This window comes from Sus scrofa, chromosome 18, assembly GCF_054392235.1.
Source record: "Sus scrofa isolate SSC_HxYL_T2T_F1_AM1 chromosome 18, Sscrofa_HxYL_maternal_Yorkshire_Landrace_v2.0, whole genome shotgun sequence".
In the NCBI taxonomy this organism is placed as follows: Eukaryota; Metazoa; Chordata; class Mammalia; order Artiodactyla; family Suidae; genus Sus; species Sus scrofa.
Genome location: NC_139400.1, coordinates 21,036,256 through 21,054,499, shown reverse-complemented (window position 1 = coordinate 21,054,499; position 18,244 = coordinate 21,036,256). Strand labels below are relative to the sequence as shown.

The 18,244-nt window shown below is 43.4% G+C and overlaps 1 protein-coding gene and 1 long non-coding RNA gene across 41 annotated transcripts in view; one reads left to right on the top strand and one right to left on the bottom strand.

The window, feature by feature from the left end:
• DGKI (diacylglycerol kinase iota) overlaps window positions 1-18,244 on the bottom strand; it is a 474,617-nt gene that overhangs the window by 45,072 nt on the left and 411,301 nt on the right. For 38 of the 40 annotated variants that reach the window (XM_021079007.2, XM_021079008.2, XM_021079004.2 and 35 more), the window contains one exon: window positions 10,427-10,452. In XM_021079007.2, coding sequence (XP_020934666.1) covers window positions 10,427-10,452 — 26 coding nt within the window. Of the gene's footprint in view, window positions 1-5,049; window positions 6,028-10,426; window positions 10,453-18,244 lie in introns of those variants that run through there. The other 2 variants (XM_085005389.1, XM_085005390.1) reach the window with 1 other exon arrangement.
• The window catches only part of LOC110257584 (uncharacterized), a 170,833-nt gene that overhangs the window by 69,301 nt on the left and 83,288 nt on the right, over window positions 1-18,244 (top strand). The gene's annotated exons all lie outside the window — the stretch shown is intronic.

Sequence of the window (18,244 nt, the reverse complement as noted above, 5' to 3'; positions counted from 1 at the left end):
TTTTACAACTCCAATTACTAAACCTAGGTATCGGGCATCAACACAACAGCGAGATCCAGGCATCATTTGCCCGTGATAAAAGAGCACTCCATTACCAACAGACTTGCCACACAGATCAGACCTAAGTCTTATGAAGCCTCTGGATTTAGTTACTAATTTGCAGAAAACCCAGAGGACAGAAAGCTGTGTGAACTGGGCCGCTAGAGTACACTCGGCAAGGCCCAGTCTCCGTGCAATTCTGCGGTGCAAATGACCTGGGTGTCTCAAAAGTCACGTAAAAATAAAAGGAATAAACGGAGAAACTGCATTTACAAGACACTTAAAAGACATACTGTGTTTTAAAAACTGGGCAAGGGAGTTCCTGTCATGGCTCAGCAGTTTGTACCCCTGAGGATGAATGTTCAATCCCTGGCCTTGCTCAGTGGGTTAAGGATCCGGTGTTGCCGTGAGCTGTGGTGTAGGTCGCAGACACAGCTTGGATCCTGCATTGCTGTGGCTGTGCTGTAGGCCAGCAGCTGCAGCTCTGATTCAACCCCAGGCCTGGGAACTTCCATATGTTGCAGGTGCAACCCTAAAAAGACAAAAAATAAAAATAAAAAATAAAAACTGGGCAAGATTTAACTATCGTATCTAGAGTAACACACTTGAGTGCTAATACCTCATAGATATCCCAAAGGAAAATTTTGATAAAAGCCAGGGTAGTGAGTTACTTTTAGAGGACTGGAGGAGGAGATGTAATTAGGGTGGAGACACATGGAGGGAATTCTTAATTTTTGGGCTGAATGATAGATATAAGGGTATTAACATGATAATATGCTAATACATTGTATTTTACAGCAAAAATGAAATAACCTTTAAAAACTTATGCGCACATGTGCACACTCCTCACTGTTAAGACCAGAATTCACAGATCTTATTAAACAAAGTGAAGTCAATTATACCCAAACTACCAGAGGCCCTTAAGGTTTCTGCCAAACCCCGAGGACACTGAGCCACTCTTTGATGGCTGTGTAGACACAGGAGACAAGACAAAGCCTGGAACCTGCCCACATAGACCCCATATAAAATTGTGCCCCCGAAAAGCCAAGGCAGTAACACCGAGCAAGAAAGACCACAAAAGACTTGGCAAGAAAAGTTGGTGCTGTGTGGAATTAAAAACAAAAAATAAAACTCTTATGTCAATCTATTGTCATCATTTGAAGACGAGGCACTCTGAATTAACGTATCTGTGTTTCCTCTGCATTCTAAACCAGAACCAAACAAGTACCTGCATGCACACAAACTCACAAATGGAGGATTTAATTTCTAGGAATCAGGTTTGATAGTTTTCTCTGGTGACTGGAAAACCTCTTGAAGGACTGAACAAATTCTCATGCATAAAGGTCCAAGGACATGAGCCACTCAGCGAGAATCATCTTAAATGAACATGAATAAAAATCAGCACAAATGAACAAGAAAATCACTTTGAAGAAACTATCCAGGATGTATTCCAAAGAAACAAAGAGAAGAGAGGGGAAGACACAAAAGGATCGCATAAAAATAATGAACCTGCCTCTAGACGGAACTGCACAAGGAGACACAAAGGGAAGAGAACACACGTAGCTGATGTTTGTACCTAAATGTCTACGTTAGAAAAAAAAAAAAGTAGAAAAAGAATAAAAATATGCCACATGATTAGAAGGAAGGAAATTATTAACATAAGAATCTAATGAAACAGAAGGCAACTGTGTAATAGAGTGAAGGTAAAAAGCACTTTCTTGAAAAATCAGTAACATAAACTGAGCTCCAAGCCTGTAGTGAGAGGAAAAGAGAATAGGGAATTACACACACACACACACACACACACACACACACACACACACACGAAGCAGGTACAAACCATATTAAAAATCTAACATACAGCACAAATGAACCTTTCCACAGAAAAGAAAATCATGGACTTGGAGAATAGACTTGTGGCTGCCCAGGGGGAGAGGGAGGGAGTGGGAGGGATCGGGAGCTTGAGGTTAACGGATGCAAACTGTTGCTCTTGGACTGGATTTACAATGAGATCCCGCTGTGTAGCGTTGAAAACTATGTCTAGATACTTATATCGCAATACGACAATAGGAGAAAAAATTATGTATACATGTATGTATAGCTTGGTCCCCATGCTGTACAGTGGAAGAAAATAATTAAAAAAAAAAAAAAATGAAAAGGTGGGAGTTCCCTTTGTGGCTCAGCAGTTAACGAACCTGACTAGGATCCATGAGGATGTGGGTCTGATCTCTGGCCTTGCTCAGTGGGTTAGAGATCCGGTGTTGCCATGAGCTGTGGTGTAGGTCGCAGACGCAGCTCTGATCTGGTGTTGCTGTGACTGTGGTGTAGGCCTGTGGCTACAGCTCCGATTGGACCCCTAGCCGGGGAACCTCCATATGCCACAGTAATGGCCCTAAAATAGCAAAAAAAAAAAATAAATAAATAAATAAGGTAGATGTAAACTCAGATCTCACAAATATTACACAGATAATAAGACATAATTCAAAAATTTATGCCAAGAATGAAAAATAACTCCAATAAAATGGACGAATTCCTTAAAAAATAGTTAACAATATCGATTTAAGAAAAATAGAATTTCTATCTCCCCAAACATTAAAAAATACAAATCTGGCAGTTCCCTTTGTGGCTTCAGCAGCTAATGAACCTGACTAGGATACATGAGGATGCAGGTTCCATCCCTGGCCTTACTCAGTGGGTTTAAGGGTCTGGTGTTGCTGTGGGCTGTGGTGTAGGTTGCAGATGCAGCTTGGATCCCGCATTGCTGTGGCTCTGGCATAGGCCAGCAGCTGTAGTTCCAATATGACCCCTAGTCTGGGAACTTTCATATGCCGGGGGTGCAGCTCTAAAAAACAAAAACAAGCAAACAAAAACCAAATCTATCGGAGTTCCCTGGTGGTCGAGTGGTTAGGACTTGGTACTTTCACCACTGAACCCTGGGTTCAATCCCTCGTCTGGGAACTGAGATCCCACATCAAGCCACTGCACGCTGTTGCCAATAACAACAACAACAATAATAAATTTATGATGGAAATTTTTCCCACAAAGGAAATGCCAGACCCAGATATTAGAAAATGAGGAACTACTTTGCAATTCCATTTTTTGTCGTGTCTCTGATCTGGCGTTGCTGTGGCTGTGGTGCAGGCCTGCAGCTACAGCTCTGATTGGACCCCTAGCCTGGGAACCTCCATATACCACGGGTATGGCCCTAAAAAGACAAAGTAATAATAATAGTAAAAAAATAAAATGACATGATATTGTGCAGGGAAAGACATATGGATCAATAAAACAGAAAAGGGAATCTGGAAACACAGCAGTATGGGGTGACAGAAGAGGCTTTGCAAGTCAGTGAAGGGAATAAATAATGATTAGCTATGTTTATAAAAAAATCAAAGAAAAACTGAACCTTTACCTCTCACAAAACCACAAAATCACTTCCAAGAGATTAAAGACACAACTGAAAGGCAACATGATAAAAACTGTAGAGAAGGTCATGGGACAATATCTGTATTATTACCCTACAAAAGAATTCGCTCAAGAACATAGCAAAGGTGTAAACCATAGAGAAAACATTAATAATTTGATTAAAGAATACCTAGAGAAACCACAAACTGGAGAAAACTTGCAACACATATACTCAACAAACTATTTTCCACCTAAAACACATAAACATGTTTATGAATCATTAAGAAAAAGACAACCCAGTGGGAGAAAATTTTGTAGATGAGTGAACACAAATGATCTATGAATATAAGAAAAAAATGCTCTATCTGATCTGTAACCTTATACAGGATTCTGGACATGAAAACCTACAGAAGCGGCAAAGACGCAAATCTGTCCTACCCTATAGAGCTGGCACTTAATGCTGGACACAGGAGGGAGCGTGTCCTAGTCTCTGAAGTCATATAAATACAGGATATTTTATAGCAGTAGATAAGCATTAAATACTAGTCACTGAAGTTTCATACTCCAGCAAAAAATGCTCCCTCTTAATGTGAGATACGTATTTAAGGCAGATTAAAACCATGAGATACCATTTGACACGCCTACCAAACTGGCAGAAAAAAATCCTCATCAGTTAATATCAAGTGTTGGCAAGGATGTGGATCAGCAGGTGCTCTTGCTGCAGCTGGGAGTATAAATGAGAATGATCACCTGGGAAAAGAGCTTGTCACCATGTGCTAAGTTAAGTATGTCATAACCTCCCACCTAACTATGCCACATTCCCAGGTTTAAACCCCAGAGGAATTCCTGCATGTGGACACCAGGAGGAGTTATGAGGAAGAATGTTCATAATACTGTTTGCAAGAGCAAAAAAAATAAAAACACAAACAAAAACCCTGGAGTCTACCTGAACATTCATCAGCAGAATTTGGATATAGAAATAGTCATATATTTATCCAACAGAATGCTATACAACATGAAAAATGAATGAAAGGAATGTGATACCCATCAACAAGGATACATCGTAAAAACATTCTGAAACAAAAGAAGCAAATAATAGAGGTTTGCAAAAGAATTCAATTTATAAGAGTTCAAAATTAGCAAAACTACATACATATACACATATATATGCAGAATACATATATGATATATACATGCACACATATATGCATATGTAGAATGTGCATATGTGTAGTAAAATGAGATAAAGAAGGAAATTTTTTTTTTTTTTTTTTTTTTTTTTGTCTTTTTAGGGCCGCAACCATGGCACAGGGAGGTTCCCAGGCTAGGGGTCCAATCAGAGCTGTTACTGCCGGCCTACACCAGAGCCATAGCACTGCCAGATCTGAGCCACATCTGCGACCTACACCACAGTTCACAGCAGTGCCGGATCTTCAACCCGCTGAGTGAGGCCAGGGATTGAACCCTCAACCTCCTGCTTCCTAGTGAGATTCATCTCCGCCACGCCACAACGGGAACTCCAAGAAGGAGATTCTTAACGGAAAGGCAGGATGGTGGTTATCCCCATGGGAGAGGGAAGAGAAGGTAATCAGAAAGGCAAACACGAAATTTCTAGATGACTGCAAATATTTTATTTTTAGAATGGGGGCTAAGCGCACAGTAGTTCCTTTAGCTATAATTTAAACTGAGCTGATAATTTTTTTAATTTTTTTTTTTTTTTTTGCTTTTTCAGGGCCACACCTGTGGCATATGGACATTCTCAGGCTAGGGGTTCAATCGGAGCTGCAGCTGCTGGCCTACACCACAGCCACAGCCACAGCGGCTCCTTAACCCACTGAGAGAGGCCAGGGATTCAACCCGTGTCCTCGTGGATCCTCGTCGGGTTTGTTACCACTGAGCCACAATAGGAAGTCCCCAAGCTGATACATTTTAGACATGTTATGAATATTAACCATTTCAGTAAAACTCTATATACACATATATTTACACTAGAAAGAAAACTGAATCTACGGTATTTGAGCCAGAGACAGCCATTGATGTCCTAGTGGATGTAAGTCACTCCACAACGTGTCTCCAGGCACAACTCACCACCACGTGCATCTGCCTCCAGGCCTGCCAGTGACCGCATCCTTGGGCACTTAACACAAGCGATCGCGGCTGTTACAACTTGCTCTCCAGGTAACCCTCCCTCCCATTCTCAGCCACGGAGTTACCGCAGCAACAGAAAAACTACCATAGAATGTGAGAACCACTTTTTACCAACAGCTGGTCTGAGGGATAAGACAGGAGAGGGGTGCCCGCTCCAGACATGCCAGTGGGAGTCAGATTTGGCACGTCTTCTCAAGGGAGTCAACGAACGTCTTTGAGTCTGGAAGCGAACAGACGTTGCCTGGTTGGAAGCAGACGCTGTGTCGATGCCCGGGCGCTGGCATCAGCAGCAGGGGCGCTCCGTGAGGCCAGGGAAGCAAGCGGGCTAAGAAGACACAACAGCCTCTCTGGGAGCAGGCGAAGCAGCCCGGGCACCTGAAGTGGCTCCAGGAGCAGTTCAGATGATGAAGTGATAGACACTAAAGGCCGAGGCAGCTCCTAGGATAAGGCAATCCATCACTGCCAAACTTACCTTCCGACAAGAGGTAGGACGCAGGCTTCCAGCTGTAACATTAAAATGTAATGTTCCCACTGGGGCTCAGCATGGCACGCTTCCCTGAAGCTTCAGTTTCACTCAGTTAACTAATTATGAGAGAATGTGACATTGGGATTTACTTTTTCTACAGGAACAAATCATTCCCAGCAGGAGGGAGAAGTGGTTATTTTCGGTCTGTTTTGCTTTGTCATTAAAAAGAAATTACTCACCCAGTCGTAAATAAATTCTTGTTAGAGGGTTTTTTTTTTTTTTTTCTCCCCCTCTATCATTCTGTCAATTCACCTGAATGGGGACGACCATTTCTTTTGTTTTCTGGGGACAAGGTGGGTAATGAGCAAGAGTTGAGTGCTGCAACTGGCTCTGACCATGCACGCTACCACTCGCTGGCTGTGTGATGTTTAGGGAGTTATTATGTAAGTATTCTGAACCCGTTTCCCCCACTAGACAGTGAAGAGAACACGTGTACTGTGTAGTGTGATGTGTTAAAGATGAAATAGTGTTGCTGAAACACTAGCACAGTGACTCTGCATCAGAAGCACTCAATAAACTTTAGCCTTTTTTTTTTTTTTTTCCCCCTTTCTGTCTTTTTTAGGGCTGCATCTGCAGCATTTGAAAAGTTTCCAGGCTAGGGGTCGCATCAGAGCTGCAGCTGCCGGCCTCCGCCACAGCCACAGCAATGCAGGATCTGAGCTGTGTCTGTGACCTACACCACAGCTCATGGCAACCCCAGATCCTTAACCCACTGAGCAAGGCCAGGGACCAACCCCGTGTCCTCATGGATACTAACTGGGGTTCGTTCACCACTGAGCCACAGCGGGAACTCCTTCAGCCTGGATTCGTAATGACTCTGAAACTCTATGACAGAAATAGACATTCCACATGTCATCAACTCCCATAACTAATGACCCCGTACAACATCAGGAACTGTCCCCTTGTCATGCAGCCTAAATTATGTATTAACCATTTTACTCCTCCTCACCCAGATGTAAAAAGGTTTCCAATAAAACTTAATATTTAATGATGATGTTGAAAGAAACATTTTTCACACACCCGCTCCTCCCCCGAACATCTTTTTACTTGTCAAAGGCAGTATGTAATGCTGAGCAAACATCATAGCAAACACACACGTCCTCATCCACCGCCAACCGTAACAGCATCATGTTTGGGGTGCTTTTTAGCAAACTGGAAAGCGATTTCATGAATGATTTCGTATTTGAACACAGAACAACCCTGTTAGGTAGGCTGGGTAGATACGAAGAGCCCCACTTTACAGCCAAGGAAACTGAAATTAAGAGGGAACATAACAAAGCCACAGTGTTTAAGTTTATCTTCAATGAAAGAGTCATCTGAGGGGTTTGGGCCTATCAGGGTGACCGGACTTTGGAAAACTGGATTTTTCTTAGGAACGAAGTCTGTTGTGGAGATAGCTAGAGTGACCTGCTATTAGCAACTGGAATAGGCTCATTGGTGGAAAGCAAACAAAAGAGAAAGTCAAAAGGCGCAGAGATTAATTTTCCAATTTCACAATCCACTTGCCCAGTGTGCCTTGATTTTTTTTTTTATCCATAATTTTCAGAAGTCAAAAATGCTACCTTACTTCTCTTACGAGTATATTGCCATGTCACTGTTGTGTACAAGTGCAAGCTGGATGATAGGATATTCAAGGCTTTATGCTAACCACAACAATCACAAAAACCTTAAGAATTTGTAAACCTAAGAAAAAATATTTTAAGTGCTATAAGAAAATCCTAGTGATAAAAAAAAGGATATTTTGCCGAGGACACCGAAGTACAAGAGGATAAAAATTCGGTAAATCAGCATGATTATTTTACCATGTATACTTGAATACTCTTTGGACGTTGCTGAATCAAACTAAAACAGACAGGTCCTAAATATTTTAAAATAATGAGAATGTAAATGCTCTCTAATTTGGATAATGTTTCTTCAACACATATGCCCATTCTTAAAAATCAATTCTGAAGTGCTATTGACACTGAGCAAGTCTTCCGGGGAGCGGTCACCTTTCAGGACTCGCCAGGACATGGACATATGCTCACTGATAGCTCATGACCCCTTAAGAATTCCCGGTGGAGTAGAGACTTGCAATTTAGAAGCCTCACCCCTTTATTCCAGAATGGGAAATAAGTTCTTCCACAAAGGAAGGCACATGGACACAAAGGTCATTAGGGGAAACAGGAGTTCAAAATAAAAATGAAATACAAGTGTCCAGTTTATCACCTGAACCTGAAAAAGCCCAAGGACCTCTACGTATGAAATAAGAAACCTAATCCTACCCACACCGATCAGAACAGAAGATAACGCTAAGTCATTATTAGGCGGTTGCTGCCTAATTCTGACTTTACTCAGCCTGTACAGCATTGGCCCAATGATGTTCCACTGAACATGAAACCACTTCATTCCAATATTGGGAGAGAGTTAATGATACGGCAGCAGAACAGGCCTGTTTAAAAACTCCCTCTCTCTCTCCCTTTAATGTATTCAGTTAATAAACATCTTTGGAATGTCACAGTTTGTTGGGATCTATATCCAAGAGCTTCTGGCTGAGCAGGGGAGACAGATGAATCAGGCATCACATTTTTAAGTTAAGTTTGAGAATGAAGAAAAAATATTTGATGCAAGGAAAAGTAGGGCAGACAGCTTTCAGGGAGGATGAGATGCTTAATGAGGTCTCAAATGTAAGGAGAAACCACACACGGCTAAAAGAAGGAGCAGCTTCTATCGAACAATCTGGCTAAAAGTGGGGACACATGAAAAATAGGGTGAGTTTCAGAAACTAGATGTAGCCCTGGGTGGCTGGAGCACAGACCATGGACAGAAGGGGGAAAGGCACCAAAAGAAGCACTAAGCGGTAGAGGAAGACAAAGAGTTCATTCTCTGGGACTTTCTATTCCATGTTAAAATTCGATGTTAGCAAGACGAACACATTATAGGTCTACTGGCAAGATTCCACCCTACAGGCAACGGGCATAGATTTTCACCACGGAACAACCAGGTTGGTGCTATCTGGGTATGCAGATACTAAGAAATAACGAAGAGAAGGAATTCCAGAGGCATGGCTATCAGTTATGAGACAACTTTAAAGGTCCAAGCAAGACGTGGGGTGGAGGGGGCCAACCCAGAGAAAGGGAATGGAAAAGAAAGTAGAGATTGATGGAGTATGAGAAACAGAGTTGACGGCATTGAGTGACCAGGTAGAAATGGGAGGGTGAGGAGACACGCTTAAACCAGCTGTCACGTTTTTACTGGCTCAGTGGATCCTGGTGCCTTGGCTGAATGAGGGACAGTATCAAGAGGAATGCCAGCGGTGGTCTCAGAGCCCTGATTCCTCCCCTTTATAAGATTAAGGCACATTGCACACTGCATGGCGCTAGGCATGTGGCATTCCACCACCCCTCCCTGCACAGACCCACGGAGCTCCTTGGGGAAAATATTCTGTCACACATCACATGATCCCTGCATACGGCGTGTCTATATAACACATTATATGATCTAACTGACCCACGGTCCACACAACAAAAACATTTCTGATTGACTGACTGAATAAACGTACCATGCCCAGGTTCAATGTGCTGCAACTACCCATTTTATCCTTTGCATAAAACAGTCATCTCCAAAGGCAGATAACTCACCTCAAGGGTGTAGCAACTCAGACTACTACCAAGTAGCTTCATTTCAGACCCTGACATCCTCTGCAAATCTCAGTGTCCAATCTGCAAGAGACTTTTGGAAAGATCTACTACAAATCCCCACTTGAAAGGTGAAATCTGTGACTCAGAGAAGTTACATGACTAGCCCAAGGTCCCCTAAAATACAGGCGATCCTTGAACACCACAAGTTTGAACCACGCAGATCCACTTACGGGAGGGATTTTTTTGTTTTCAATAGTAAATACCATTGTACTACATGGACCTCAGCTGGTTGAATCTACCAGTACAGAGGGAAGTGCAGATACCGAAGGGCCGACTCTTAAGTGATACACACACTGTCCACAACAGCAGAAGGGAGGGTCAGTGTCCCCACGCCCTGCCTTGTTCACGGGCTCACTGTATCTGGTGATGCAGCAGAAATCAAAGGGAATACATGACACTTTGTAATATCTGTCGGCCGAAGTAGCTGTAACAGATTTGAAGATAAGGCACGATATCAAATGTAGCGAGGACGAAGTAAGTTGTTAAAAGTACTTGGTATTGTGCTCTAACAAAATACAAAGCAAACATCTCAGAGACATTTTCTTAAGTGATTTTTCCATCTGACAGTGAAATGCAAGGACCACAGCTCAACTCTGAATCCCGAATTAGTGTAAGTAAAACAGATTCTTACCGTGATCTTCTGAAGAGACTGGTGACCTAAAAGGAGATAATAAGCATGGTAAATCTTTTGTCAGTGATAGTTTTTTATAACCACAATGATCAAGAAGCATCTCATGAAAACCCCAAAATTCAGTTAAAGAGAAACTTAATATAATAGATGGCATAATCAACATCTGATTGTATGATTTACCCCAAATAGTAACTCCCAAAGCTTACCTGGATTGGGGGAGTGTGAGATGTGACTAAAATGTCAACCTATTATCATGGTGACATAAGACTGGAACACACCTAAGTCTGGATTTATCACACACACAAAACAAACACCTAGAGATGTGGTAACAAAGGAAATGCTGTGATATCACAGTGCTCCAGGCCAGGCCTCCAGAGAAAACTTCAGGGATAGAAATAAGCCCTCGATCAAGTGTTGTCTGAAGGTAAAAAGAAAGCTACTTGAACAATAAAAAAATGAGACAGAAGTAAAAGAAATGGCAGGCGCCCTTATCATGATAGTTTTTCGCTTCCACTCTTTGTGGAATTTAATGTTCGCGTGAACATGAGGTAGATCCTCTAGGTGGTGGCCTTATGTCTGTAAATCTACAAGAATCAGGATGAGGCAAGAGTCCCCGCTGGGGTCCCATGGAACGTGTACAAACCAATGACTTGCATATAATTTGAGGCTTCGTTCTCATTACAATAGTTACTGCAACAGATTATTAGATCAACCACGTTCACAGTAAAAAAAAAACCCTTCTTTCTCAGCTGGTTATTCATTGGGTTATTTTGAGCAATACAGACACAACCTTGTGGATGAATACAGCTCAAGCTTGAGAGGTACAGTCTTGAGGACAAACGCAGGCTTCTCTTAAGAGATACATAATTCTGTCTTCAGAGGGGTTAGTATTTTCAAAGGAAAGGCAAGAAACCAAGAGAGAGGAGTTCTTTTCTCTAAATGATGGGCCTGCCAGAGCCTATAGCAGGGAGACGACCCAAGGCAAATGCCTGAGTTTGGTACTAAAGCTACCAAACTTTATGTCACTCAATTTACATACAGTCATCATATCAGTGAGACACGATGACAAATGTTGGAGCAAGAATGATTCAGTGGGTACATAGCGGTTGAGGAAAATTCTAGCTACTTTGGGATTCTTGATACTTCTGTCCTTTACTGATCAGAAATACTTCTGTCCATTATGTGAACAAAGAGTACAGTATAAAGACACAGGAGGAAGGGCGAGAGAGCTGTGAACTTGCACTGGGTGGCTAGGTGTGAAATCCTGTCAACCCTCTAGGGCTCTTCAAGTAGACTTTTGGATGTGAAAACTCTAGAGGGTCCCAAGAGTGGAGAGACAATTCGCCTCTGGGGGGTGGATTCAGGGAGCAGAAGGAAGGAACCTGACGTAGTGCTGGGCCACCACTGCGGAGGGGGCTGCTCGAGAAGAGCCACTCAGCTTCCCCAGGTGAGGCTGACGCATCCTCTCCCCGCATTTCCCCGACGTTGCGCTGTGCACACATTCATCTTCCCCACGAGGCTGTGAGCGCCCTGGAAACTAGGACTGTGCTCTTGAGGACACAGTGGGGCTCTGATTAAAATGTATTAAATTGCGGGAGTTCCCGTTGGCTCAGTGGAAATGAATCTGATTAGAATCCATGAGGATTAGGGTTCAATCCCTGGTCTCTCGCTCACTGGGTTAAGGATCCAGGGTTGCCAAGATCTGTGGGGTAGGTCAGATGCAGTTCAGATCCTGAACTGCTGTGGCTGTGGTGTAGGCCAGCAGCGGTAGTTCTGATTCTACCCCTAGCCTGGGAACTTCCATATGCTGTGGGCGCGGCCCTAAAAAAAGCAAAAAAAAAAAAAAGTATTAAGTTGCATTAATTTCAGCATCGCATGCTAGTATGTGGACCCAAATATATCCAGGACCTCCTCAAAAATCACCAGATTCCCCTTCAAACTACCTTCAAGTTTGCGGGCTCCCAGGTCAGCTGTGAGGGAAGGGCCTCAGGAGTGACCCGATGCTTCAAATGAGTGACAGTGTGGACACTCTCAGAGCCGAAAGATACCCAGTTTTCCCCGGTAACAGAAACACCCACAAACAAAGGGGTGGAAGGGGCTGAGGAGAGGTGAACTATGATTGGAAGTGGAGTCTAAAGAGAAGCATATACATGGAGTTCCCATCATGGCTCAGTGGAAATGAATCTGACTAGCATCCATGCGGACTCGGGTTCGATCCCTGGCCTTGCTCAGTGGGTTAAGGATCCGGTGTTACCATGAGCTGTGGTGTAGGTCGCAGACATGGCTCGGATCCCATGTTGCTGTCGCTCTGGTGTAGGCTGGCAGCTACAGCTCTGATTTGACCCCTAGCCTCTGGGAGCCTCCATATGCCACGGGTGTGACCCTAAAAAAACAAACCAAAGAAAGAGAGAAAAGAGAGAAACTTATACTTGAAGTCAGAGAATTCTTTAAGCGGCCCAGGGCATGAACAAAGAATCGGCAGCAAGGAAACCTCTTCACTCCTGGCGTTTCGGGATGGGAGGTGAGCAAGAGCATGTTTGGCTGGTTCGCAGTGAATTTCTCACAGAGCTACAGGAATCAAGGCCCATCCAAGCCGCTGGATGACTCACTGTCTCAGGTGGAAGGCTCGTGAAGAAGGGCTTTTGCTGCCTTTCTGTAAAAGCCAAGCACTAACGTTAAACCTGAGAAATTCCAGATGGCCCCGCGGGAGCCCCAGGGGGACGCCTTCTGCGGAACGTCCAGGCAGCCGGGAAGAACGATCGATTTCAGACTCTTTCCTGAGGATTAGTCATGTTGCGTTTCTGTGCTGAATGTCTCCCACGTGCCTGGCTTTGTGGAATTTTAAGACATATGGAGTATGTCAGTCCTCACTCAGGACTTCACCTTCCACCGTAACGAGTCACTCAAGTGTACCACTGAGACCTACGCATCATCCATTATTGCTGGCAACGGGCACAGCAAGTTTTATGGAACTTAGCGCAGGCGAGAAGAAATAGCATGAAATCAGCACGACGTGCAGTTATTTTTGAAACAGAGAGGTTGAATCCCGGGAAGAGACGATCTTCAACCTGACCACAAAGAAGGGCCTGAGAGCTCACTGCCCCTCCTCCGCCTCTGGCCAAAGGACCTGCGGTTTTGTCCAGCACTGTCTTTTTCTTCTCCACATGCACTTCGTCTTGGAAAACACGTCTGCTCTCAGAATGCAGACCATCACTCTACCGGTGCTCAAAGAGCTCCAGGATTTAGAGTTCTCCTCGTCACCTCTTTCCTCACCTCTAGTCGTTTCCTATGGGCTACAGATATTTATATTGATTTCTCTTTGCTTTATTTGTTTGGTATTATTTGACGCTTTTATTGCCATCCCATTCACATTTGGCAAAGTAAGACAAGGAAAACAAAAAAAAAAGTCCTGCGTTTAAAAATCTTCCTCCTATTGACCCGGAATAGTTATCATGCAGATTTGAATCTCTCCACTTATGTTGATTCAAACCTGAATGCTAATTATTATGAGACCCTATTAAGTACCAGGCCCTTGTGCCAAGCGATGCAGATTTTATTTTTTTTTTTAATTTTTTTATTTTATTTTTTGTCTTCCTGTCTTTTCCAGGGCCGTGCTTGTGGCATATGGAGGGTCCCAGGCCAGGGGTCCAATCGGAGCTGTAGCCGCCGGCCCACACCAGAGCCACAGCAATGCTAGATCCGAGCCATGTCTGCAACCCACACCACAGCTCACAGTAACACCAGATCCTTAACCCACTGAGCAAGGCCAGGGATCTAACCCACACTCTATGGTTCCTAGTTGGATTTGTTAACCACTGAGTCACAACAGGAACTCCGATGCAAATTTTAAAAAGTAACAAGATATCAATTTCAAGGAACTTATAACCTAGTGGAAGAGAAACTATGTAAACAAATGATTATAATATAGTGGGAAAAGTGCAACGATCAAGACAGGCATAAAGCCATAGCAGAGAAGAAAGGTAGACCAATTTTCTTCCCCAAAAAGGTGAAAAAAAAAAAGTCTTCAAAATGCAAGAGCCATCTGAGCTGAGCTTTGAAAGATAAGTAGATGCTTATTAGGTAAGCAAGAAAAAAATTCCAGGTAGAAGCAACAGGTCTAGGAAAAAGGTTATAGAGAGGAACTTTCATCACACGTTATCAGATATACAAGCAACTCAGCGTTGCTCAAAGGTGAAAGACAAATGAACATCAGGACTAGAGGCATAAGAGGGAGGGGCCACTTCATAGGGGGAGTGAGGGGCCACCTTGAGCACTTGTAATTGACCTTCTCAGCTACGCAGAGAAGTCACACAGTCTCATTTGCTCTGTTGATGGGGCGGCTGTGGAGGGTAGAGTATGAAACAGCAAGAACAAAGGCGGAAGACAAGACGGTTATCCCCAAACTCCTCCATCAGTACCTCTGCTCTTAATTCTTCTTGAAATTCATGAAAAATAACAGAGAGAATGAGACACCGAAAAGGAAACATCATCTCTGGCTAAAACTAGATGATGTCCATGCACTGCAAGTACCCTAAATGAAGAAGAGCTACTAAGGGTAGTAACACAGGACCAGATTTCAGGGAGACAGAGAGTGTTTTGATCTTGTTAACTGAGGAGACACAAGCTCTGTCATGTACCACAAAACCGCTGACAGAAAGCCCTCTGCCCTGAGCCATTCAGTAGCAGAATCAAACTCTGGAGAACAGCACTGCTAAGAAAGAGTATGAAGACAACAGACCCAAAGTCAAGCTTCCAGAAACACATCAACCCACTATCCCTAATTATCCATCCCAAACTAGCAGTTCCAAAAACAACTCTCATAAGGCAAATACGAGTAATGAATAAAAAGGAACCAGCATGCTACCTACACAAAAATACTCCAAGAAGTGAGCAGAATAAGGATCTCCTGACAAAGCAGTAAAAAGACGATGGCATGAAACAGGTAAAAATTGCTAACAGATCTCCATGAAATTGAGAAATGGATAAAGGGACGGAAGAGAGGGAGGAGAGGCAAGGGCAGGAAATACAGTCTCTGTGAAGAGAAACTTACAGAAGAAACCCAATGATTTTAAAACACAGTTACAACAGCAGAGGAAAAGAACAAGGGTTTGCCTCGATCTTTGAACTCTTTTAAGTTACAGGAAAAAAAGCAAAAACAAAAACCTGTGGGCTTTTTCTCTGCGTCACCACTGCAGTGGGAGAAAAAAGGATTAAGAGGAAATGAATAACAATTAAAAAATATGTTAGGAAAGAATCCATTCATTTATTCATCCTTTTCAGTATCTGCTTTGTGGAAGTGTTTTGCTTTTTAGCCACTTTGATTCACCTTTCAATGAATTTTAATCTGAAGATTTCCTGGTAAAAGTCCCCTTGCCAACATTAACCTTGCTTAACCGAGTATTCAACTTTCCTTTCCTTATAAATGAAGACAAGACTTTCCAAGCTAGGGGACACGTGGGAACTTGAAAATGAGGGTAAGTCCAAGAAAACTAGACACCCTTTTTAAATGGGGACTTACATAATTTAACTGGTAAAATATTTTTTAAACCTACTTTTATACTGAAATTGGCACAGCCATATAATGGATTCCCAAAGAAAGCAAATGTGGCTTGAATTCTTAAAGTAATCGAGTTTGGAAAAAAAAGTCTGTTTGAGATAGTCAGCTTGAGGGAGTTCCCGTCGTGGCTCAGAGGAAACACATCTGACCAGCATCTATGAGGACACAATTTTGATCCCTAGCCTAGCTCCGTGGGTTAAGGATCTGGTGTTGCTGTGGCTGTGGTAGAGGCCAGAGGCTACAGCTCTGATTATACCCGTAGCCTGGGAACTTCCACATGCTGCAGGTGTTGCCCTAAAAAAAAAAAAAAAAAAAAAAAAAAAAAAAAAAAGATGGTCGGCTTCAGTCATTGTCTCCAAGGTACCCAAGGGGGTGTTTCCAAGGAAAAGACAAACTATGACATGATCTGCTTGCATACAGCTATCACATCTCGGAATGAATGATTGTATAAGATTAATGTATGCAGATATCCAAAGGCTGAGGCTACTGAATTAGCTGTCACTGCTTCTGGACCTTGTCACCACGAAGACACAAGGAGTCTCCGAGAAACTCAAAGGTGCATAGATTGCCTTCTATCAGCAAGTTTCCCTTCAAGGCCTCTCATCTTTCAAGTAGATCAATCCGGAGGCTTAAAGGACACTTGGGGACTGCCAGCCTCAGAATGCGTAAGAGCAAAAGTGTCATGGGTACGAAAGCCAACGTCTTTATGAAGCATTGCCTTCACTACTTGTGATGTTTTATTGTTTTTAATCAGTGAACCTAGAGCTGATACGATGGGCATTGTGCTGAATTCAGCCTTTACGATGGGATACATTTTGGATGCAGGCATTGGCATCCTCCATGAAACCATATCTTTTTACCATTATTATTATTTGAGGAACACGGCCCTGACTCTGCTTTTTCAAAGCCTCTATAAATATTCACTATTTTTCTTCATCTCTTCTTTTTGATTTGATATCATCTAAGGCTCTCCTACGTGGCCCTTCTTTGGAATAGCTGTATCATGTCCTTCCTGCCAGAGAGAGAAGTCAATAGACTATCCATTTTATAGACTCTTTCCTGAAGACAGAGTCAATGGAGACTGGGGACCCAGCTACTAGGTGGGTCTGTTCCTTTTTGGAGAGACTCATCCACAAATGAACACTGATCTCCCTTCCCAGCATCTCCAACACATATACCCTCTGCCTAGCTTTTCTTTTTTTCTTTTTTCACTTTTTTTTAGGACTGCACTCACAGCATATGGAAGTTCCCAAGCTAGGGGCTGTATTGGAGCTTGTGGCCTGCACAGCAATGCTAGATCTGAGCCACGTCTGCAGCCTACACCACAGCTCACAGCAACACCGGATCCTTAACCCACTGAGCGAAGCCAGGGATGGAACCCATGTCTTCACGGATCCTAGTTGGGTTCGTTACCACTGAGTCATGACAGGAACTCCAATGCTTAGAATTTTGAAACCACCACCCAGAATGGAGTTGGTCAACAGAGGAGGTTACCACAGAGAGGTGAGGATGGAATAAAATATAGAACAGGTGTAAGAGGCACCTGACTAGGCACAAAAGCAGAGATGCATATTCTGAAAATACTTAGCCATGGAGTATTTCTATAAATAGACTGTGGTGGGGGAGAGGCGCTCTGAGCTATTCATACCCACTCCCAGGCCTGGCTGGAGGAGCTCAGACCCCTTCATTCCCTAGTCACCATCATGGAATTAGAATAGAAAACACAGGAGAGACAGTAGGTTCGTCTAGAAGCTGTGCTACCTCTAGACTCTGCGGGGCGCACTGCAAATAAACCATTCATTGCCTGGCAGCCAAGTCTTCATGAACAAGGCAGTCTATGACCATGCACTGAAAGCAAGTCTCTCTGTGTATATTTCACCAACTCTCCTTTCCAGGTCTGTCTTTCCTTTTTACCCGCTAGCTTCTGGGATGGGCCCACAGCAAAGACAGTGTTCTCCATAAGCACAGAGATCGCTCATCCTACTCGGGGAAAGACAGACAAGTGTCTGGTTTCTAGCTTCATGGTCACTCCCAATGTCCTTTCCCTCTCTCCTCTGTCTTCCTACTTTATTTCTTCTTCCCTCCCCTGATCACAGCCCTGGAAGTTCCCTGGGCTTATCTCATCCACCTCTCACACATGGGTGAAATCCACTATCTCTGTAAGTGATCGGCTCCCCATCATGTGCTGATACACCCGTCCCTACTGAAGAACATCAAGAATATTCAGGCCCGGACAAGGCTCCCTGGGCGGACCTCGGTCT